Here is a 25,616-nt window from a genome sequence, read left to right on the forward strand (position 1 = left end):
TGAATATGATAAGTGACTGACATGGAATCAGACAGGGAGATACGTAGCCAAAGGGTCAAGTTTATTGTGTTTTTCTTGGAAAAAAGGCAGCATTGTATTTAAGAGTAGATTGTGAAAATTATTATATTGTCGATATGCTATCAGGAAAGACTGGGTTACCTGTTATTGGCATGTTCAGGAAAATTAGACTCAGCAAATCCTTCAATATTTTAGCCTAGAAGATCTCAATGTCTCACCCTCGACAGCGGCACGATATTTCTCTGCTTCCATTATTCCGGTGGCTAGGTTTTTGAAAAATCTAGTTTTTTGGGTTGACAAAAATAAGATGCTGCTTAATATGCCAATTCCCTTTCCTGCTCGCCTTCACATGTAGAGTCAACTATTGATTGTTTAGAAATAGAAAAGCCAGGTAAACCCAATTTGGCAAAGTTTAACCTGAATTGGAGCATAAAAAAATAGATCAGTACTCACTGCAGTGAGTGACATTTTGTATTGTATGGATCAGTTCTTTTTACTGCGATCAATATAACAAATTGCGCTTAGTTTATTACGCTGCGATAGGTATAAAGTAAAAAAGTGAATTGCGAAGGAAACTCTAAATCCGTTTTTTTTACAGTACTAATCAGTGCATTATACGGCTGATTGCGAAGAAAAATAGAAATAATGTTTTTTCAAACGCTATTATTTCAAAAGGAATCATTTTTAACATTACTATAAAATCAATGAATTGTTATAGCTCAAATATTTCTATCTAAACTCAATCAAAAAAATAAGTCATATGATTCTTCTTTAGAAAATTTCATTTCGAGGGGTAATGGTGGCCGGGCAATAGATAGTGTCATTCGCATAAACTGAATTTCTTGAGCAAATTCTAAAAGGCTGTGGGGTAAAAGTAGATCGCGCGTTCAAACTAACTGTTCACTCATTCAGTGGTAAAATTTGATAGTTAATTAGACCACCAAGAGTTTTCAAGAATATAGAGAGCTCTCAAGATGAAGTTAAGCTAACTAAGCAAATAGAAAGCTTTAGGATCCATGCGGAGAGAGTAATAAGAAAGGTCAGGGAATACAAGTTGCTTGTCCTTCATTCCTGCATTGACAACCGTTTGGTGCAAAAAAGCTGGAATAGAGGATAGCTTTAAAAGACAATCACTTCTACCATAATGATATTCGGGCTCTGCCTCAATGATGGGGAAATTATTTAGGAAGCGACGGAAAATACTTTTAATGATTCATTTATAACCTTTTTTAAATAGAGATGTATTTTTCATTTAAAAAACAGCGAGAGATAAGTTGCGCACCTAATACTATTTAACATAAATGATTGAATTTTGTCATACGTTTGCTAAATAGCTTATAATTATTTTGTAGGCTTCTAATAGAAGTTTCATAGCTAACATTAAAAGCTGTATTATCTTATGCTTATGCCTATCGTTAAGCAGCCACTATAAAAGCGGCTACAAAAGTTCATAACCGGCCAAAACCTGTACACACTTCAGAGAGTATGCATACAGAACACACCTTAAAACTGTACACAGTATGATGTGCATAATATGTACAGAAAAATTACCTTAAATCTGTGCACAGAAAGCATTTCACACATACTGAATCAAAAAGCTGATATCATACAGAAAGCAAAAAATCATAACTTGTACCATATAAACTATATTTGCACTAACTAGATGCATCAACATTTCACGCAGAAATTTTCAACGGAGGCCGAGTAGCTACTACTGTATTCGTAAAAGCTGGTCCAGTAATGCCATAATAAACTAGAAAAACTTACCGCGAAGCCTTCACTTCTCTAAATTCTGCAGCCAAAAAGTCTGGGTTACTTTTAAAATATAATGCCAACATTATGGAATTCACCTCTGGGAGATTATCGCAACAGCCTTTTCAGAAATCGTCTTCCATTTCGCATATATTCGATATATTCTTATTCAACGAATACAGAAAATGGATAAAATATACTTGACGTGACTAAATAACGTCATAAAATGCCTGAGAGAAAACACGGATTAAAAAAATACCGAAATATTCACTTACTCAACGACTGCTTCATTGTAGCTTCTGCGGCCGTACAAGCAAAACGAAAACGCCGTAGGGAGAAATGACGTCACCAACAATCAGAGCTAACCTCGCGTTTGCAGACGCATTTCACTGTTTTAAATGAATTTCATGATAAAATCAATGGTTTACGAAAAGTTTGATTGGTGAAAATGGATTCCTGGTGAAAATTGCTATAAGAATCATATATTATTACGATGAAAAAAATTTCATGCAACTTCCCCATTTCATGATTTGCATTTTCTCTCTACTAAGTATATCACGAACTGTAGACCTCATAATATGTAGCATGCTTTTCATGTATATCTTAATACTGACACCAATTTTAACTTTGCTAAACCAATTCATGGGCAAGGTCATTAGGACCAGACATCAACTAAAGGAAGAAAAAAATCCCTGTGTCATCAGTTACATTTTATTTTTCGGGCAAGGTGAAATCAGTGAAACTTTGGAATGAGCTTGAATGAGTGCAAGTAGAAATATACATGTGCAATAAATACCTGAGTATTGCACAAAATTGGATAGATATGCTAGGCGCATGAATTTCCAGGACTCAATTGCATCCAAATACAGTAGATTCCGGTTAATTGGGACATATCGGGACTTGTGCACTTTGCCCCAATTAGGCGAACTATCCTGTGTGTGGGCATAAACAAACATTGAAATGATAGAAGGAAGACTAAAGGATGTTTATAATGCAACATGAGTTTATTATACTATTAATTTGATTAACTAATCGGCGAGTTTAGTTAATTTATTATGATTTTTTAAGAATTATAACAATTTAGTTGAAAATATTTTTCACAGCCTCGGGCGACGCTGAATGAATGTCTTTTAACAAGTCCTATTAAAGAAAATTCCTATCCTCTTGCGGATAGTATAACAACAAGAGCTTTCAAGATAGGGCAAGAATAGGAACATTTGTGAAAAAGAAAGCGAATCAAAGGAGGAAAATATAAAAAATAGCATTCAGAAAACAAAAAAATTTAATTTCGTCGCGAGTATAGAGTCTATGTCGCCGACTCATGGCCCAATAAAGCGGCATGCTGTCCCAATTAAGCGGAGAATACTCTGGGATATTCCTCTATTGGGTTTTGTTCTTCAAGATCTGCCCCAATTAAGCGGCTGCCCCGAGTAACCGGTGGACCCATTAAACGGAATCTACTGTACTAATAAAATAAATCATGAATTCAAATTCCAATATTCATAAACAATTTTAATACAGCAATATTAACAAAGGATCTCAGAGAGATAATATAGTATACATAAAATTTATAACAAAATGCAAGCACATACTTGAAGGACAGATACTGAAAAGCTAGAAATACTGCTGACAGAAATAAATTACACAGAAGGAAATTAAAAAGACAATGAGATGATACCTATAATATCAAGACGTGAGTAAGGTTTCCAGAAAAAAATTTAATTCTGAAAATGCTTTTCACACTTCAAGGGAAAGTACAAGCAACACCTGAGGAAGACTTTATGCAATAAAAACTTATACTCGTACATCTATACACGTGATACAAACATCTGAAGCAAACCCTAGCAAATACACTCTTTGACAAAATCAAACAACTTTCTCGCAAAAACTATGCACATTTATACATGATGGTTACAAAATTTGGGACTGCGATAATAAAACAATGGCCATATAAAACTGTAAATACAATGATTTCTTTAAAAACCTGATCTTCTTGACTAGCTACTAAACCAACACAAGAAAATGATAAAACATCTTCCGATCTAAAAACTGCATCCATCCTCATTTTTACTACATTCTTATTCTTTTTGTATCCAAAAGAGGAACTTTAAAAATTATAAAAGTTTGAATGACTGATCAATTATGTCCTAAAAAGAATAAACCAATCACTGATGACTACTCCTGATTACAGGGCCAATGGAAATAGCATTTTTCACATTCCTTCCAATCAGACAGCTATGATTTCAAAATTCTACACCTAAGATGACACACAAATAAAAGTACTCTAACTTGGTTTGGATGTCCAAGCCAAACTTACTGCAGGTGTTGCATGCAATCACAGAATTTACAATGACTTGAATGTTGAAAATAATTCATTAACCAAATATTTACAAACTAATCCACTTAAAATTACAAGAATTACAAAAAACAATTTAAGACAAACAACAACTGTATTTTTTTAAAACTCAACATACATAACATGAGCCGAACACTTCTCAGACAAAGAGCAAGCTAAATTAATTCATACTGACTACAAATCTGGAATTGCTGCACTAAACATGGAATCATAATTTATATAAAACTTTATAAAAAGATATCATGATGGGAAAAATTTTAACATAAATAGAAAATGTTTAAAATAAAAACATTAAAGTAACATTCGCGGTGTAATGGATTCATTTCACTTCATGGTGACTGATATAGGCTGAAAATTTAAAAGTAACAATTAAAATAAATTGAGTTGAGATACTTCTGGTGCACATCTGATATCTGACATGTCATGATTATTTAAGTTAACATAGCAATGTTAGCCCACCAGTAGGCATTGCAGGATTGAACTGCTTACAAGATGTGAAGGAAAACTTTTCACAATATTCTCAAGGACACATCTGTCCACATTTTACACAGGCTTTTTGTGATAGCTATATTTTTCTTATAGAACACCTTTGCAACAACATACCACCACACCATGTCTGTCAATTGACATATGACTAGGGAATTGTCATTTAAACATGCAAACATAATCTCATGCTTTAAAACCACATAGATTTTAATATGATAGCTTTTGCATGTCATATGTTTACTTTCATCACCATTTTTAAGTGGCAGCTCTTCAGCAAAATAATGCTCCTAGCTGCCTTCCCTTTGTAAGCATAAACTTATCCATTACCCTTTTCTCATCAATAATGTTCAATTGAAAAGTACAGAATTGGGGTCTTCATTGTCCATTTGCTTGATATGACGGAGAACATCTTTCTTTGTGATTACCCCTAATAAGCGCCTGTAAATACAAAATTTACAATGCATCAAAGAAAGTAATAATTAAAATTTACCTAGATCTAAACTCAAAAGCAACATTTAAAACCTGAAAGTTGCAACTAAAGTTATGTATGATCATTGTGAATTAAAATATATACTCATACCTCATTTAGAGCAGGTGATACATTCCTACATATCATTGCTCGGAAATACTACTTGCTAAATTAATTTAAAATACAAATACCTTAAACAATAGTATGCACCTACTTCTGCATGCATTTTACAACAGGCCATTTTCTCAAGAAATAAATTTCTCATACTTTATATTTTTATTACTGCATAGGCTAAGGGACGGCTAGTGCAAAGTATGTACTAATCATGAAATATCAAGTTTTGTCATGGATTGCTGAAGGTTTATGAGCAAATTTTTTTTCAAATTCAGGAAGCAAATTTATTTATGAGTAGAGAAGGAAATGATGCTTTAAAAAACCTCCGGGTATTAAAAACACAATTTGGGTTGGGTCCAATACCTTAAAAGTGATGTTCAGATTGCCTAATTAGTCATTCAAGTACTTGCACCCCAATATAGGCATTTCCTCCTATTAAACTAAATTATTAAAGGAGACCATTATATTGGCCATCATATTACTTATAGCAAATAATAGCCAATATACCTATTGCGAACAGTTATACAGGAACAGGAGTGGTGCGGCCACAAATAAATTTATATCGATAAACGTAAGCATAAATCCAGACGAAAGGCGATGTTTTTTTGCATCACTAAATTTCCTTACAACAACAACAACTTACTATTCAAACAATTTATAAGCGCCGTACTGAATAAAAATCATGCTAAGCATTGCTTTCTCAATCATTATGCCAATGCAAAACCAATGAAGCCATTTTTCTATGTACTTAATAAGTGCATTTACACGTTCATTCTATTATTTTGGTATTTCCCACAGAAAATTCAAAAAAATAACTAATAAAACTGTATCGCGGTTATTTAATGCCTCAAATGCTTCCATCGGTGTATGTTTATCGTTCCTGTACTTTAAGCGGCAGTTAAGTGAAATAACATATTGCATTTGTTTCTGCAGACGAAAACGGTGGAAGGTTGCATAACGATCCTGCCTCAGAAGACTTTTTCTATCATATAAAGTATTGTCTTCATTATCTATGGTAAAAAGTTTGCAAAGCATGAGATTAAAATTGCCGTTGTTAAAAAAAGTTCCTTTTTGAGTGCTACGCTCACGACGTATTTGAAATAATACACCGAGTTTACCACGGCACTGCAATAAAAACGATTTGAAGTAAAATTGTTAACATTAGAAAAGATATTAACATGATATTATTTCACGAAAAAATATAAGGCAGATATCATGCTGATGTCACTTTAGTAAAACAAAAGCAAGATGCAAGAAAGTGCAACGAGTATAACTCACATGAGTAATATTTGCGACAAAGAAACGGAAAGGCCCTATGGACCCTAAGGCCAACAAAATTTTCTAGTATGAATTTATCGATTAAACATTCTCAATAATGACTGATAAGATCAAGCATTCGCGAATGTTAATGCCACAATATTTTCACCAAAATGAACTACTTATTTATCGAACGACAGTTTACTCCATGAATTTGAGACTGAGCACTCCACGTTAACTTCATTTTTAACAGATCGCCATTAATTACAGATATTAGGGACTCTTGGTGAAGGTTTTCCAGCGATGGAAACTCTCGCCATGGCGAGTACCAACACCTAAAGGGCCTCGTAAAAACGAATTTTTTTTACATGCTTATTATAGGATAAATTGACGGTGCCACAGCTATCACTCGTAATGGCGGGGTCTTACAATAGCCTGATCTTGCTCTAACGAGGTCCCACTCTAATAACTAAATCAGCTTAAAGATTATTTTTAGTGCCAAAATAACGTAAAATGTATTTCCAAGCACGTCATTTTTCATAGATTTTTCCCAGACAATAGATATAATGTAGCATATATGTATAGAATGAGGTATGTATGAATAGATAGTGAATTCATAGATTTTCCCCGACATTTCCATTATATCGCTATAAAATTTGAAATTGACTTTTTTCACTTCAACTATCGACTGAGTGATTCACCAGGTAATAACCAAAACGCTAAACTTTTGGTTGCCTGGGAGGAGTGTCGTCACCCACGGCCATCTCATCTCCCCCAAAGTATATTCCTAATTATGCCACTGCACATAATGAACATCACTGAATGACAGAGAGTAAAAAGATTAGCCAGAGTTTGAAACTCACCCATTATGAGTCACAAGAGTCTGCCTGAGACCAAGTTTCCGGAACATATCCACCACAGTTTCCATCGGTGTCTGGTCAGTCATGGTGATTGGAGCCATATCCAATATTCTTTTGAGTGGCAGAGGTGGTGGTGGAGGACGTCCTGATGCCATTGACTGAGAATTGGGAGATGGAGTTGGAGGAGGCCCACCAGTGAAGAGCACTAAGGAATCTCCAGTGATGCCTTCCATGGAACGCTTAGCATTCGCTGAAACGATTACAAAGATAAGAAAGGAATAATTGAGAATGCCAATTTCAAAAGAAAATTTAGTACATACAATGACCCAAATTTGACACAGTGTACAATAGGAGGTGAAAGTCTAAAGCACTGATAGAGCGCTGCTCATAGACTTGTTCGAAAAATGACAATGTTACTTTACCTATCACAATAAAGTATGAAATAACTATGTTTTTTGGATACTATCCATTGCATTCAATTTCAAGCAAGTGAAAAAACGAAAATAAAATCCAGTTAATTTAATAATGCTAACAAAAACGTTCACTTGGACAATCTCATTTTTACCACAAAAACACTGATTTTAATCTAAATAGAGAAGAGAAATTTCCTTTCCAAAAATTGAAATTAAAATGCAGTATCTTTACTATTAATAGAATAGTGGACATTTATCTAAATAGGCAAGCTCCAATTCAAAAAAATATATCCAACTTTGGTGACCTACAACACGGAAAATTAGGTCATCAGCCACATTTTAATACTAAAAACAGTTTGGCACATTCATTAATTAGCATGAAATCACCTACATAAATCAAGATGACCACATTTCAATATGAACTAAAAAGATTACAGAAACCAATCAAAAGTAATGGCGAAAAAATACTTCTTCAAAGGTAATGATGTGAAGAATACATACCAATGGCCAAGTTGAGATCTCTTCTAAGGACAAATCCAACGAGATACTGTGACTGTCTTGAAACAACAACTGGAAATCCATTGTGTTCTGTATCTTTTAGTAGACTTTCAACATCTGATAATGTCATGGAATCCTGTGTGATGACACTGAGGCGCTCATTTTGCCTGCAAATCAAAAGAGAGTTAAAGTAAAATTTGTCTAGCCTAGAGGCATAAACAAGTACGTTGAAAACATTGTATGCAACTGGGTTATTAGAGGATTATATAATTCAAATTCCCTGACTTGTGCCTGACTTTCCCATAAAAAATTTATTTCCCATAGCTTTTTTACTCTCTTCTCTCAATCAATAGATTATTTTTTTTAAAAGCAAAGATCAATTAAAAATTAAAATTCTTTTAAAAATATACTCAAACTCTTTTTAAAACAAACTTAATAATTTACATTAAACGACAGAAAAATAGGTACTGGTTAGCAGAGCACTTTCACCGAGAAAGCTAAACCTCCCTTCCAGAGTTCAGATTGCAGCAGATTCCACAACTGGGTCACAGTTGTACTTCACTCTGTGCGGTGTGACCCTCAGGTGGGTCTTACCTATATTCACCTTATGGCCACTGTCTGTAGACAGTGGATGGAGGATAAGTGGAGGAACATGGAGCAGACAAGGTTTGGGGCCCCTGTGGCAAGGGACTACGCTAAAAGCCCAAATTTTACGGTCTTCCTGATACAGTTTCTCAAGAATATGGCACAAACCTACTGCCAAGACTCAGTGCTGCTAATCTCTGGACCTTTGCAACCTGGGCATTAGCCTGAGACAATGGAGCCACCTTGGGGCACCACCCAGTAGCTGCCAATCCCATCTTTTTCAACTTTATTCGTCAAACTCCATTCTGTAGGGGCATTTGTAAGTGAGATCGTCTGCCATACTGATTGTATGTGCCTTTCACACACTCATGTGAAAAATAAGTATGACCCACAGATGAATACCACCACATTTCCAACACATAGGTTACCATTCATAGTATAGACTCACTAAACATTATGCCTCCAACTTCTCATTTTACAGAATAGCAACAGCCAAAAAATAAAGAATATCAGTAAATTTACCTTTTTCTGCGGCCAGACCCAATGTTGGGTCAGGCCTCAGCAGACACATTCCTGTCAGTTCAAACATTGTGTCAAATTTGAATTGCCTCATCAAAAAACGAGTCTTTCTAACAAAGCAAAAAAAGTTTTACCACAAACTTCGTTTATTTTATTAAATTAAAAAAAGAACTTGATTTATGTAAACTAATTTTAATATTATCAAAGGCAAATTCATCATGATAGTGCAGCGATAATTTTGATTTGAGTGCCGAAATATAAATTTTCGCCAAATACCATGGATGAGATTTCTTTTTTCCAACCAATTTCAAACTCCCTGACATTCCCCTCATTTCCCAGACAGGTAACAATCCTGAAAACGGTATTAATGCAGCTGGGTACTTACTTTGGTTGCATCACATCAGCTGCCAAAGAAGTGTGGGCAAACTCTTCTTTTGAGTCTAAGAAGGGGTAGCCATTTAAGTTTATGTGAGCATCATAGATGCCCTGCCTCCCAAGAGCATCACCAACCCACTTGGATGCCATAGCAGCAGCCATCAGCGGAACTATATAGCGCACTCCTCCAGTTAACTCAAACATTATCACCACCAGAGAAACTAATGGAAAAAAATAAATATTTGAAACGTAATTCACCTTTGATAAGAAGTCCAAATTAAATACTGATTTCATTCATTACTTTCAACATTATTCTCTCACCACAGAATATTAAGTCTTGTTTCACTCAGTTTTATTACATTGCTCCCTATGGTTTTAAATGAGAGACTTGTTATAAGTGCATAAACAGTAAAACCTCTTTACATCATGATTGAGGGGACCAAAATTTGGGCAATTTGATGTATGGAGGTTCACTATAGAGAGGTTTTAGTGATAGGCACCATTTTTTCACATCCTTTGCAAAATGAAAGGCACTACTGTCTTTTAAACCATTATATTTATGTGTTTAAACACACAAGCATGCATCAGTGAACATATGTTTATTATTTAATTATTACAGAAAGCGAGCGCTATCACATGATTTTTACCATGATTCGAGAGAAAATGATGTGAACTCTCCCAATTCAACAATCACTTAAAATGATTGCGATAGTTGGATTCCTTTTTTCTTATTTACTGTTAGGAATGCTCTCATATTGAACAAAATGGCCACAACCAATGATTAACGTGAAAATTACAGCATATTAAAGGTATATAAGAAAAAAAAGAGTGAAACATTTATCGCTGAAAATGTCATTCCATGTACTTAATCGCAGCTGCATTAATGGTCTTTTGTTGTCTCGGTACAATTTGCGGAGGTAGTTAGGCCGTCTCGGGGGTGTCTCCTTGGTATGATAAGAGGAGGTTTTACGATATAAAGAGGTTCACTACAAAGAGGTTTGCCTATGAATTTACATGTAAATCAGACAGGACTATAGGGGTGGTATGATGTATGGAGGTTTATGATGTGAAGAGGTTCACTACATAGAGGTTTTACTGTAACTTTCAAGAACTCTTTCCTGTCACAACTCCACTGAAGGTATCAAATAACATATCTATAATACCATCTAATAAAGTGCTGTCACTACCACTGGGACAACACTATAAAAACAAAGAAGCCTCACACCTATAGTCCACTTTTATTTGTACATACATGCAGCTTGCTCCAATTCCCACTCAATATCCACTTAAGCAGCAAGAAAAGTTGAAAATGCCAGTGAAAATGGCAGGACCCAAAAGAATAAGCCACAGAAACAGAGTCGTGTCAGCGAGCTAAACTATCTGCTTTTTTAACTACACCAAAGGATTAAGTTCTTTATGAAAAAATATTTGACTTAGCTGTGGTTTGAATCCCAGCTAAGTCAAATATTTTTTCAAGGCTAATTTCAACCTTTGGTGTATTTAACTTTGAATCCGTGCTCGTGACAGCATACAGAGTCACTTGTTTCATTCAGTGCTTTGTCTGCTTTGTGTCTAGGCCACTGACTTTGATATGGACTAGATACGGAAATTTCAATCTGTCTTTTTATCACCAGGCATAAGACCAACCGCTAGATGAAAAATTCAGCAATTTCCCATGGTCTACACTCCACTGGTGCAGCTATAAATAATGCACCTGAGGCAAGCATGGACTTTGGCTCTTCTGATTCTAAGTAGTTTAAATAAATGCCTTTGGACCAGCATTGACATGAATCCACAAAACATGATACCCAGTTCAACATGATTGAACCAAGCAAACTCCATGGCTTACCTCTACAGTAAAAAAGCATAAATCGAAGAGAGGCTGCATGGAATGCTTTTCGAATGAAAAGAACGGTCTGAATGTAATGTAGAACCACTGAGTTCATCTCTCCAACCATATCTCATTCAAATTGAAAACTAAGGGATACCTTCACATTGAAAAATCAATGACAGCACACAGAGTTTTACAATAGCAATGATTTCTCATTGACCAAGAGGAAAATTTGTAGTGACTTTTATGATAGCTCTGGAAGATATAAGGACATTGAATGGTGTGATAAGCTTTTAAAATTTTTTTAGTCCAAACCACGTGTTCACTAGAACATCCAATTTTATCCTTACAAAGGTTAAATCCTTCATATCAAGTTTTTTCACATACCAGTCATTCTTGTTACACCTCCAAGAACTGCTGCAGCTCCAACCATAGCGTACAAGCCAGGTGTAATGCAGTCATCACCAGTTGAGCACTCTCCACTAAATATCCATATGTGTGGGTAGTTGCTAAATTGAAAAAATAAATAATATTCTTACCGCATTTCACCTACAAATGCTCTCTACCACAACACGTTAGATAGAACTGATGTTAGTCAGAATTCAGCTCATTTTCAAAACAATACTCTGACGTAAACTGATTAAGGACATGTTTTTAACATATGTACATATTTCAATTGGTTACTTACTATGCTAACTGCTCCACTCCAATTCCAACAATTCTTCCCACAATGGCTCCAAGGCAAAGACTTGGAATGAAGAGTCCACATGGAACTTTGATACCGAAAGTGAAAACTGTGCCAACCAGTTTAAAAATGAGGGCAAGCACTAAGAGCCAAATTGCTTTGTAAACACCAGGTCCAGCAGCTGCAATTTCAATTGCTGAGTTGACATCAGTGAAATTCCTATTGTAATCACTGAAATAAAAGATATTAATTTGATTATCTCTTATTACACCATCAGGAATATTTAACTCACACTACATTCCAATAATGAATTGAACATATGTACAATGTAAAACCTCATTGTCATGAAAATTATAGTATGGACAAAGAAAATGCACTAGGAGATGAAGATAATCAAAATGTACATCCTCTCTCTCTTACAAAATCATGGAAGAACACTCTAATTATGTTCATAGACATAGGCATACCAAGCGGAGGGTGGGGTGGGGAGAGGGGGGGGGGAGGAAGCAGACTGTCCCCCCCTAGAAGCAAAAATGAATTTAGTTCAAAACAAAAGTTATGAACATAATTTCTTTTGAAGAAAAATGATATTAGTAAAAGACATGGAATTAAAATAAAAATCATTATTTTTTCAAGCAAATAATTACATTTAAATAAATAAAAGATTGTAGCACTTTTCCACAAGATTTTTTAATGCGTACAATGCATTTCGGCTCACTGAGCCATCATCTGGTACAAAACACTGCAAAACATTTGAAAATCTCCTTTATACCCTTGAGAAAGGGGGGGAGGATTTGACATCTTTGAAGGAGGGGGTGGGAACGGGCGTACAGAGTAGAGACAGTGGGAAAAGATACAACTATGGGATGTAGAGAGCCCACGTTGAAAGGAGAACTCTAGTCATAACTGTAAATATAACGACACGTGGGGAAGAAACATAGAAAAACAGGAGGGGGGGGGGTTAGGGTAAAAATAGAGGCCGCATGTCTTTCGAAAGGGAGAGGAGTAAGTAGCGACGCAGGAAAAGAGGCGGGGGTGAGGAGTCTCTTTGGGTTAGCTGAGAAGAGGTGAAAGTTAGCGGGGTTACGGGGAGGAAATTGCCAACAAAAGAAAATGGTCAAACACAATACGGAGAGTGGGTGGGCGGACGGGAAACACCATGTGGATGTTGGGGTCAGTTAAGGCGTGGGTGGAGAAAGAATTTGAAACTAATAACTTGTTATCATAATTTCTTTAAAAATTTGGTTTCATTAACCTTTTCTGTGCAAAAAAGTTACAACTTGAACAACCATCGCTAGCTCTGCTCCCCCCTAGTTTTGATTCTGGGTATGTCCATGTTGATAGATGCAGATGAAATGAAAAAGGATGTGCTACTAACCAAAGATCATCACTGTTGGAAACTCCACACTGACTGAACAGAAGATATATGAGTTGCGAAGTGCTCATCCTCGTGTATGGGTTAGGAAAAGCCAAGACAGCAGTCACAACCGCCACACCAAGTACTTCTGTCACTGGGTACTGTCCCAGTTTTGACACTTTGCGATATCTACACCACCAAAGATTTGCTTTAATAAATACAGCAGCAATTATTCCCTGTTTAAAAAAATCAGCATGGAAAAATTATTCAGTAAATATTGAACAAAAACAGGAAAAATTAAATAAATACATAAGAAGGCATCAACACTTAATTGAAAAGGTTATAAGCAATGAAATTATAAATGATAGAGGTTACCAAAATTTCACAATAAGTACAATTTTTACCATTGAATAAAATAAATTTAGAAACACTCAGATGTCTTACACTTCAAGAAGGAAAATTTCACTGAACAACAATATAAATATGAAATTGACAATAAGAAACTTCAATAAAAAAATTCCTATGCCGTGATGTATGGTGTAGCTAAAATTATGAATTTCAAAAGATAATAAAGAAATTTCATGAGGAAAATACCTGATCAAGGAACTGCACACAAGAATTGGAAGAGGAAAGCTACAAATCAATTTCGTTTTGAGTGTTAGACTCTGCACGGCTAATTAAAAAATTATAGTAATCATGATCTACCCAAGACAGTAGACTCTCGTTAATATGAACAATGTCATTATGAAGTTCTCATTTTTATGAAGTAAATCGTTGGTCCCAACAAAAGGCTAATCCAATCTATAGTAAAAGAAATGCTATTAAAATATTTTCGCTATCACAAAATTACAAACCTCACTCCCGGTTCCAGCAGTTAAAAACTGAACATTAATACAAAGTTCCATGGGCAAGTAATGGCATTTAGATGGATATACACTACACTACGTTTGAGTTCTCATCGTGCACTGTTCCCAAGAGTGTCAATTATGGCTCTTTCTTGAGTGGGATATACAGTAAAACCTCTTTACATCGTAGTTTAGGGGACCAAAATTTGGGCAATTTGATTTATGGAGGTTCACTATAGAGAGGTTTTAGTGATAGCAGGGCTCCCATTCAACCGTGAAAACCTTAAAACCGTGAATAAGCCGTGAATTTCGTAATAAAACCTTAGAAAACTCTCTAACTTGATTGTAGAACTACGATAGACAGGTTAAAAGAAAAATTAATATTTCCATCATGTTCCAAGGCTGAGTCACGTGCAGATACTGTCCACACATTTATCTGCACACGTGTATTCAAAGCGCAATTATTAATTAGTCCGTGTGCCATGACAGCACAGTGACCTTAAGCCTGCGATTGGAAGAAAATCCCTGGCAAAAAATCAGGCACTTCTTCACTTCCCTGCCACCCTGCTCTCTCCATTTTCCCACTCACACCCTTTAGCCGGACCTATATAAACCGCGAATTTGATGACATTTAGACTGTGAAAACCTGGAAAAAACTGTGAATTTTATAATGTAGTTAGAGTGGGAACCCTGTGATAGGCACCACTTTTTCATATCCTTCAGAAATGAAAGGCAGTACTTTTAATGCAGTACAGTACAATGGTCTTTTAAACCATTATATTTATGTGTTTAAACAATCATGCATGCATTAGTGAACACATATTCATTATTTAATAATAACAGAAAGCAAGCACTATCGCATGATTTTCACTACGATTCAAGAGAAAACAATGTGATCTCCCTTAATTCAACAGTCACTTAAAATGAATAGGATAGTTGGATACCTTTTTTCTTATGTACTATTAGGTATGCTCTCATCCGGAACAAAATGGTCACAACTAATTATTAACGTGAAAATTACAGCATACTAAAGGTGTACAAGAAAAAAAAGCGAGAAACATTTATTGCTGAAAATATCATTCCATATACGTAATCAAAACTGCATTAGTGGTCTTTAACTGTCTCAGTACGTCTTGTGGAGGTAGTTTGGCCATCTCGGGGGTGTCTCCTTGGTATGATAAGTGGAGGTTTTACGAGATAAAGAGGTTCACCACAAAGAGGTTTGCCTTTAATTTTACATATAAATCTGACGGGACTGTAGGGGTGGTATGAAGTTGGGAGGTTTAGGATGTAAAGAGGTTCACTACATAGAGGTTTTCCTGTACTTCAGTATGCACGTAACATCATATAATAAGCTTCATTCCTGTGGAATCATGGTGACCCACTCATTACCGATCGTAAATTGGGTATGATAAGTTCTCTTCTGACAAACATCCCACTTTCATAGATACGAACATTCGAAAAATTCAAGTGGCCCTTGATTTCAAATTTGGTGCTTATGAAGTTGATTGATGATGATGGATTGGATGCATTTTCCAACCATGTTGAAATGAATACAAATTGGAAAAACAATCATGCCCACATTGCAGTTGCATTGCAGTTGGTCATGCTTTGACCTGGAGATAGCAGCAGTCCATATAGCAGTAAATTTTACCCTTGTCCTCAACTGTTTCATACTTCATACGTACATACAGGTAAATATTCTAAAATAATATTCTATTATATATGTGAATGATACTCTCCATCTGAATATACCCTTTTATTAAAATGGGAAGTAACATCCGGCAACTAAAAGAATTGTCCGAAAACACGGGAACTCAAAGTAATACACTTTTAACCTGCAGCAAAGAGTGGAGAAATTTATAAGTTGGGGTATGACTGTGATGATTTACAAAAAATATTTTGTCTGACCTAAATAAGGGATCTCCCAGTAGCCAAAACCAGTATGCGTCATAAAAACTATCATAAATGTCATAAGAAAGCTATAATAAAGGCCTTTGTCATTATTGATTAGATTTGAGAAAATCGAAAGTGTACACGTGTTTCTAACCTATGAAAAAGCATGACACATATTAAAACAAAAATTCAACAACTTACACCAATGATACCTAATCCAACAAATGGCACAAGCTCAAAGAATATCCAAGGCTTGTTGTACTGCACATAAAACAAGACTGAATGCTCATTTCCAAAAGGATTTATGGACCCAAGCACAAATGCAGCCACTAACGCACAGAAGAACGACCGCCAAAGTGTTTTGAGGGGGAAGTAATAGCTGACCTGAAAAGCAGAATGATCAGATTTAATAGGATTACAGAGAAATAGTGACATAAAAGAGGGATAAGTTTTGAGCCTGAACTTGTGGCCCTCTTCCAAAACAAATCGTTACCTCTTCTAAACTGAAAAGAACACCTCCAATAGGTGCACCAAAGGCTACCGAAACACCAGCTGCAGCAGCGGCCGAAAGTATTTCACGCTTTTTTGCTTCATTTTTGCCATACTTGGGAAACAGATACGATAATATATTACCTGAAATGAACAAAAGGAATAAATATTACTAATAAAAATATGTTTGAATTAATTCACATTAAATGAGTGAAAACCTTATAAGTTAGGTTTTAATTCAAAACACACACACATCCAATGTGAGCTGAGCATTTATATGTTCATTACATTCACCAGCAGTGGCGGGCTAGCGCTTGTGTGTGTGTCCTAACAACCAACCAGAAAACTTAATGCAGTTAGTCTTTCACTCCTCTCATGGAACTGTTGATCTCAATCCCTAGTTTCAGGAAGGGTTGAAAGTGTTATGAGAATGTCGACTCATGAAATGGGATTGGCATATCCAAAATAAAAACTACTGCAAGGTCCCCGTGCTTGAAGCAACTGGCAATTTCGCTCGTGGATTTTCAACAAAAGATGAACTTCTGATCAGAAAAGAGTGCTTTCAACTGGGAAAATTGCATCTGATGATACGTGCTTTGAACAAAATATTGATTATCACTGCTGTAAAATGAGTATATGTAGATAAAAGACATTAGTAAAACACCTCTTCTTGATGGTTGGAGCTCAATGAATGAAAAAGTCGGCAATCGTATTTTAAAGTAGGAAAATAAACAATTGTTATTCATGTGCCATTTTCCATTAAACTGCAGATTTTCAGTGATTTTGGGCGCTCAGCATGCGCAATTCCCATTTCCGTGTTCCTCTCCAAATTACGTCCATAAAGTTTGAGGAATAGACATTGAACGTTGATGTTGCAGGTTTTGTTGTGTGAAATCACCACATCTAGGTATCCAAAGTAACGCAATGAAGTATTTTGAAGAAAGAAAATGGCAAATTAGGTGAGTAGCTTACACAGCAATAACGTGAAGACAACCAGGCTCATAGATGATAATTAAACCACTTGTATACTTGATTTTCGGCAATGCAACTTAAAAAATTTTTGATAACCTTCAGAAAATCTTCCATAGTTTAGTTCATTCTGTTATTTAGATTTTCAAATTTTTGATCCTCTAGTATATATATTTTATTTATAATAAAATAAGAATCACTGCTTTATGTGCTTTGGTTCCATAGTAATTAGCATAAATGTGATTTTTTATTTTTTGCCCCAAGGTAAGTAGCTTACAAAGCAATAACGTGAAGACAACCAGGCTCTGAGATGATAATTAAACCACTGTATACTTGATTTTTGGCGATGCAACTTAAAATTTTTTAGATAACCTTTGGAAAATCTTCCGTAGTTTAGTTCATTCTGTTATTTAGATTTTCAGATTTTTGATCCTCTAGTGCAGGGGTCTCCAATTTACTAGGCTACGAGGGCCACATTCCAAGTTCTGAAATCCCCCGCGGGCCGGATAGAAAATTTGCTGATGACTGAAGTACTCGATACCAACGTCCACTGAAGTATCCGGTGGCGTATTTCTTATTTACGAACAGTTGAAGGTGACTTTATCATACAGCACAGCGCTGCAATGCTTCTAGCGGCGTCTCACAGAGTTAAACGAGCAAGAATCGCGCGCTACTTGAAACGAGTGCGCGGGCTGGATCCGGCCCGCGGGCCGTATTTTGGAGACCTCTGCTCTAGTGTATATATTTTATTTATAATAAAATAAGAATCAATGCTTTATGTGCTGTGGTTCCATAGTAATTAGCATAAATGTGATTTTTTATTTTTTGCCCCAAGGCTTGACACAGTTATGTTCAAAGGACCATAACTTTCTGTTGTTAAGAATGGAGCTAAAATAAAGTTATCACAATTCACCATAACGCTACTCCTTTGACGTAAATAACTAGCCATATTCAAGATTCCTGGCCAAGAACTAAGACACTTCTAGATATTGTGTGGCATGAGTAAGGGAATTATATTCATGAAATCGCATATAATAGCAGGCACAGAAAAATTATGTCCTCAACAACAGAGGTCTCAAAACATCTTGATACAAGCAATACAAGTCTTGGTTTTTTGAGCAGATTAATCTCGAAAAGCTGTGGCAGTCGATCACTACTTTTTCATTGTTTTTTGCACTTCACTACCAGATAAGAATTAAAAAATCTAATTTTTCATTACCTATACAACAAGCAATGTGGACCATGGGCCCTTCTTTCCCCAAGTTCAAACCAGCAGACACAGCAAGCATAATACCAACTGACTTGATTAGCAATGTCCATTTTCCAAGATATCCTCGAATGATAAATCCACTGAGAATAGTTTTAATCTACAAGAAGGAAGAGAAAAAATCATAAATGTTATTATAATACAAATATGAAGGGAGTAAATATAGTAACAATAATTAAGGTATGTTATCAAAATGGATAGAACAATAATAGCAGTAGATTATTCCAACTTATATACTACTGCATGTTACCTCAAAGTGTAATCATATAGCATATAACTTCTTACTAACCAAAGGCATTTTTCAGGTTTTCAAGGAGAAATTAACGAAGGAAAGAGATTTTCCCCAGCGATATTTTTAGGTGATTACACCCATGTCTCGTATAGCGCAATTTCGATTAGCGCAATTTCGATATAGCGCAAATTCGTTCCTCGGGGAAATATTGCAACGCAGTGTAGCCTAATCAAAATCTTAAACGCTCTCGTGATAAAACGTGAACTTGCGCTAAGTACACACGAAATTTCTATCAATTTACGCATATTAATATTATTTCTTGCCTCAAATCTTCTTTTTTGTTTATATATTAATCGAAATTCATTGCTGCGCAATTGCCAAAAGTATTACTCGTCATTGGGTCTAGATAGCCGGCCTACCGAAGATTTATCTCGTCTCCTTAACAGAATGATAATAAATAATTTAGATCGTTAATTAAGCGTGGGGCTAGTGGAAATGAGTTTTTTTTTCAGCAATACGGTTTGAGACGTATTTTTGCCGTCGTAGGTTACCGGGCGATTGACTTCCAGGTAGAGAGTCTACGCTTAAGCCTTCAAGGTCATCGGTATTCACGGGGGAGAAATGGAGCGGTGACCGAGTTGCGCATGAATAGCATCAACACATAAAAGGGTCCGCTATAGAGTCTCAAACACAATGGCTTCGTTCCCTCCCCGCAGTCATAGCCCTTCTGCGTCTCAGGAATACAGTTCAGCAGAAGAAGGTGATTTAGATAGAGCCATACGTCAGAGTAAAAACCAAGAGAATATGGCAAAAAATAGGAATGCGTGTAGAAAAATCAAGAATTTATCAAGAAAAACCATTAACCTAGAAGAGGACTTGAGAGAGGTCAATTGCTTTGAAAATGGAGAGCGTCAAAGCGATATTGCGCGGAAGTTTAAACTCACGATGCCTTATTCTGAATAAAGACGAAGCTAAAATATCAGTGACCTCAGCCGCACCAACTTCAACCAAGCGGTCTACACATACGGAAAGTTCATGGTGAATCAGTACAAAAAGACGAGAGTGGTAATCGCTCCGAGACATTAAGTGAAAGCTCCAGTTGGTTCCAGAATTTAAACGGCAAGCAGGTATTTTCAGTGCGGCGATATCAGGTGAATCTGCAAGTGTTGATAGCGCAGCCACCACAACATTTTCTGATGAACTCCAAGCTGTTATTGAAAGTGGCTTCTTTCCCCCTCAACTAGTTTTTAGTGTTGATGAGACAATATTCTTTTGGAAAAGAATGCATTCTCGTTCATTCATTTTCAGGGAAGGAAAACCTGGGTCAGGTTTCAAGGCATTTAAAGACTGTTTCACGTAGCTGCTAATGACTCGGAGGACTTCAAATTAAAATGATTTATCATTCATAAACTCCGCTAGCTATGAAATGGCATTTAAAGTAGCATTTTCCTGTCATTTCGATGAGCGACAAAAGGGCCTGGGTGGCACAATAGTTGTTTTTAGACTAGTTTGAAAAATCATCAACTGCCGGCAACGCATTACGATCCCCTGAGATAGCAGATGTTAGCCCACCCGCACGACAGGATGGAATTTCGAAAGCACGTAAGAATTTTTTTTAACGTGAATAAAAGTCTTTGAATGCGTGAATACTATCTTTAAAGATGTTTTAAACTATAAATATTTATAGAAATAATGCTTTCTAAGGCTTTTTATGGGAATATAGATGTTTTAGAGGAAATTCAATACCCAAGACCTATGCTACCAGGAACGCATCCCTATCTTCCCTATGTTAAAACGCTTTCGTATAACGCAAATTCGTATAGCGCAAAGACCCCAAGGAACGCATCCCTTGCGCTATACGAGACATGGGTGTACTTTGTTAAAAGAATTTTCATGAAGTTTCTATAAATTGATTCAAATGAGGTTTTTTAGTGCATGTGATCATATGGTCATAGAATATGGTTACATTTAAACTTCATCATATCCTACCAAATAGGTTTGAAGTAGAATACTAACCCAGGGAAGTAGCAAAAACAGAATTAATATATATATATATAAATACGTGATTCTTCAATTTTGTATGAAGATTCATCGGAATCTAGAATAAGTTTCATTTAAAAGCATTACAAAAAGAAGAGAGATAAATCTGAATCCCTTGAACTCATTGCAAATGTAGTTCTCAATGTATGGATTACATAAATGAAACTTACCTCTGGGATACCAGATCCACAAGCGTAAGGGGCAAACATCCTCACCAAAGACGCAGCCATTGATGCGAACAGAAGAGCCCACGCAACATAGAAAATATATGAAATTATATATGGTCCCGCACCTTGCTTTGCCTGACTAAAAACTTCAGGCCAGGTTAACCACTGCAAAATAAAACAAAGAATAAGTATGAAAGAAGAATTGCCTCCAAATTCTCGAAAATGTAATCTGAAAAATTTATGCCGCACTTCCCTGCTTCACGGAGCACCACCATAAAGGTGCTTGTATGTAAAAAAAATTGATGAAACTCAATCAAAGGAATTTTAACAACTTTGATTTGGAAATAATATTATAAGACAAGAATATGAAAGAATAGCTCGCACATTTCCTACTAATTTTTTTAATGATGGTAACCAAATGTCGACAGCAAAGTCTGCCAGTCTACAGGATTTATTCTAGTTTGAATGAAAACAAAATATCAGCACAGTGGTCAATAATACCAAGAAAGACATCCAAGAACTCTACTTAAAATCAAAACAATATAAAAACAGAATCTTACACAATTCAGGAGCAATTAACAAGCAGAACATTCCCTACAAAGCTAGAAAAGATTATACTTCCACTTTGCTTAAGTGAAAATGTGATTTGTGAATATTTTAAAATCAGAGAAAAATTATCAAAATCAGGTGTCTCCTGGCTGTGCAAAACATACAAAATTTTGAAAAAATGGTGAATTCATTAATTTTTCTTAATTTTTGAAGCAAGTAACACATATGGCTAACCTGGGAGCAGTTGCCAATGTCAAACGTAGTTTCATTTGATGACCAGCAGCACTGCTCTTTATTCAACCAGAAAGCCTGAGGGCATATTCCATACTTGAGATCAGACATCCAACTTGCTCCAATGTCTATGACACCAGCAACAGCACCTACATATAAAATTAAACAAATTATTTAAGGTGATCCCTTCTCATAAACGCAGTCAATAGATGACAATGTAAGCTCTGGACCCTCAGGTCAATGAATTAATCAAATGAAAAACATTTTCCTTTGTGGAAACTTTCCACATAAAATCCAAAGAAAATTGAATGTACGAAGTCCTATTAACTTTTACTAATGATAACTGAGTACCATTACCATAAATCCTTGATCCCTTACAGGGAGCAGAAAATGAACGGCAAGTAAAATCAAAACATATTCGACCATAGCTGATGAAGAGCTGACCATGAGTAAGGTGAACCATTATTTAGGATCTCCCTTATACATATTTTATTTTTCATTAACTTGGTCAATTTTGAACTAAATTTAGGAAAATTAAATAAATGATTTTTTTGTTAGTTGTGGAACCCCTCATTTAGAGTGATAACAGCCACCTACTTTCTTTTCTAGCATTCCATTTTTTTATTTGAACCTTGAGACAAATGCTTTTCCAAATCATAGGAGCTATTTGGCAGCAATCAAAAATAGCCTAGCAGACTTTTGCCTCTTCAAGAAACCACACAGATGTCTCTAGTTCAATTCAATCTAATTGGCAAATTTAATTTGCTGCTAAATTTTAAAAAACTTATGCATTCTGAATTAAGCAATTTCAACAATACATCTCTTATTGGAGTGAGATATGCTTTGAATCAAACATTGAGCCCAATCATCGCCACATACATTAATTAAAGACAAGTGATACAACACTATGTTAAATCAAGACTATAATGAACACAGGGACTCAAGCCATATAAAATAAAATAATCAAGAAAATATATAAATTCAAAGTTTTCACAGTTGGAATTCTCCCTGCTTACACACTCCTTTATAATAATGATAGGTGCAATTTATAAATATGCAAAATCAAGGTGTAAAATCAAATTTCAATGACATTTACTCTTTGTCTAATGAATAGCATATGCTCAATGAGAAAATTACTGTTTACTCACCAGTAAATATTCCAACAAGTAATACACAGACCCATCCCGACCAAGCATCATGGGCTCCACGGATAAGGTCACATATAGAATCTCGTTTCCGTCTGATTATATGGCGATGTCTCATTCGGTCACGAGCAATGTCTCTTTGCCAATCAATGGTGTGAAAATCTTCATATTGGCCCATTCCGGGCAGCTCATCTGGATCACAAACCATTCCACCGAAGCTTGATGTGATTCCACCAACTATTGCATTGACAAAAATAAAGATAAATAGATTAAAATGATGTGTTTATGTAGATATACCAGGTTTTGCAAATAATAATAAATTTTCAATTTTGAAACTTGGGAACAGACTCATCCTTAGTTTCCATCTATCGAATTCTTACCATGAATTTTGATTTTCAGTATAAGAGAAAGACCAAATGGGCCACCACTATTCAATGGCGGATTCAGGATAGGGACAAGGGGGGGAAGGGGGCAGGAGGGGTAACTTCCCATAAGCGGTGGGGGTCCGAAAAAAATTGCATGCCATCTAGTGTAAATTGGATCTGCCACTGGATTGTAACACACCAAAAGCATGTAAAATAGACCCTAAGTTTAGCGCTAATTTGTATTTTGATTTAATCGGGTAAATCTATTGGAAAATATAACTATGTAATTACTTTTGTACTAAGTGGCAACATCCAAAAATTTTGATTTTTATCTAGTGTGGGTTTCTAACCAATGGGAGAGCTATACCCCCCCTTAGCCCTGCCACCCGCACTTATTAGTACTTCCCTGAAACATAAAAAATAATGATGGCATATGGATGGCCAAGACTGTGGCCTTGTCTGCGCATACAGGAGGTGACTAGAGACAACTACTTGTAGCAGAGTTGGTCACAGCCCAACACTTTGGAATGTAGCAGTCACTAGAGGCTAAGGTGAAGCTGGTGTGAGTATCCAGGTATTAAGCCCAAGTGAAGACTTAGCCCAAATTTGGAGCTGATATCACAATAAGATCAAAAAAATAATCATTCATTCTGATGGGACACAACAATTCTCATTTCTATCAATAATTTCTCAGGTCCAACAGCAGTTGAAGACATGAGTGTAAGAACAAGATATGAAAAAACATATGTTGAGGTTTTGAGAAAAATGAGAAACAAATAATGGTTTTTGCACCTAGAGAGAAGAACATAAACATTCAAAAATATCTATGAACTGATTTGGAACTTATTGCTGAAATCTCATGCATATTTCCAATAAATGGCTATTATCTGGTTCTTGCACTCAGACCTTTAATTACTGCCACAACTACGGTGCCATTGGCTATTATCTACAGTGGAACCTCGTTAAAGCGAGTACGGGCTATAGCGACACCCCCGCTATTACGAGAGATAGCCGATGCACCGTCAAATGACCCTATAATAGGCGTGTTAAAAAATTCGTTTTTACGAGACCCTTTCGGTGTTGGCTCTCGCCATAGCGAGGGTTTCACCGCCGGAAGACTTTCATCAAGACTCCTTAACCTCTGTAATTGCTAGCGATCTGTTAGAAATGAAGTTAATGGAGTGCTCAGTCTCCAAATTTATGTGGTAAACTGTCGTTCGATAAATATAATGATTGACGAAACAATGCTTTGCATGATTTTTATTCAGTGCGGCGCTTATAAATTGTTTGAATAGTTAGTCGTTATTTGAGTAAGGAAATTTAGTGATGCAAAAAAACATCGCCTTTCGTCTGGATTTATGCTTACGTTTGTCGGATAGATGTTTATCTGTCGCCGCACCACTCCTGTTCCTGTATATCTGTTCGCAACAGGTATATTGGCTATTATTTGCTCCACCTCCGGTAAAGCGACAATTCGCTATAGCGAGTGTTTATTAGTGCACCGTGGGGTGTCGTTATATCGAGGTTGCACTGTACCTATTTATACAGTACAAAAGAAGTCAAGAAATAATTATGAGGCTCGATACTGAAATAGCATGTCCCAAACTTCTTTATCCAGCAAGATATGATCAGCATTTACCGAGGATCTGTTCACTTGTACTAAATGCTATTAAAATCTATGCTGCTTTGCTCACGCAGCACATTTACTGCGAAAGTCAGAACTCAAGTTCAGAAACTAGAAGCCATACAACTAAATGAGCAGACAGCTGAGAGCCAATCTATTGCCCAACAGGTCCTGTTTAGAAGCTATAGGGAGCAGACATACTGGATCACATTTTAGCACATT

General features: G+C 36.0%; 1 protein-coding gene across 4 annotated transcripts in view; it reads right to left on the bottom strand.

Moving 5' to 3' along the window:
* Positions 1–3,261: 3,261 nt before the first annotated feature.
* LOC124159046 (H(+)/Cl(-) exchange transporter 5) overlaps positions 3,262–25,616 on the bottom strand; it is a 28,045-nt gene continuing 5,690 nt past the window's right edge. For all 4 annotated transcript variants that reach the window (XM_046534544.1, XM_046534543.1, XM_046534542.1 and 1 more), the window contains 13 exons: positions 23,409–23,642; positions 22,264–22,409; positions 21,484–21,645; positions 18,994–19,141; positions 16,810–16,949; positions 16,518–16,700; positions 13,597–13,811; positions 12,222–12,449; positions 11,921–12,042; positions 9,713–9,923; positions 8,227–8,390; positions 7,316–7,562; positions 3,262–5,050 (listed from right to left, as the gene is read on the bottom strand). In XM_046534544.1, the coding sequence (XP_046390500.1) occupies positions 4,960–5,050; positions 7,316–7,562; positions 8,227–8,390; positions 9,713–9,923; positions 11,921–12,042; positions 12,222–12,449; positions 13,597–13,811; positions 16,518–16,700; positions 16,810–16,949; positions 18,994–19,141; positions 21,484–21,645; positions 22,264–22,409; positions 23,409–23,642 (2,291 nt within the window). In that variant the 3' untranslated portion in view covers positions 3,262–4,959. The remainder of the gene's footprint in view (positions 5,051–7,315; positions 7,563–8,226; positions 8,391–9,712; positions 9,924–11,920; positions 12,043–12,221; positions 12,450–13,596; positions 13,812–16,517; positions 16,701–16,809; positions 16,950–18,993; positions 19,142–21,483; positions 21,646–22,263; positions 22,410–23,408; positions 23,643–25,616) is intronic.

This window comes from Ischnura elegans, chromosome 5 (assembly GCF_921293095.1).
Source record: "Ischnura elegans chromosome 5, ioIscEleg1.1, whole genome shotgun sequence".
NCBI classification, from domain to species: Eukaryota; Metazoa; Arthropoda; class Insecta; order Odonata; family Coenagrionidae; genus Ischnura; species Ischnura elegans.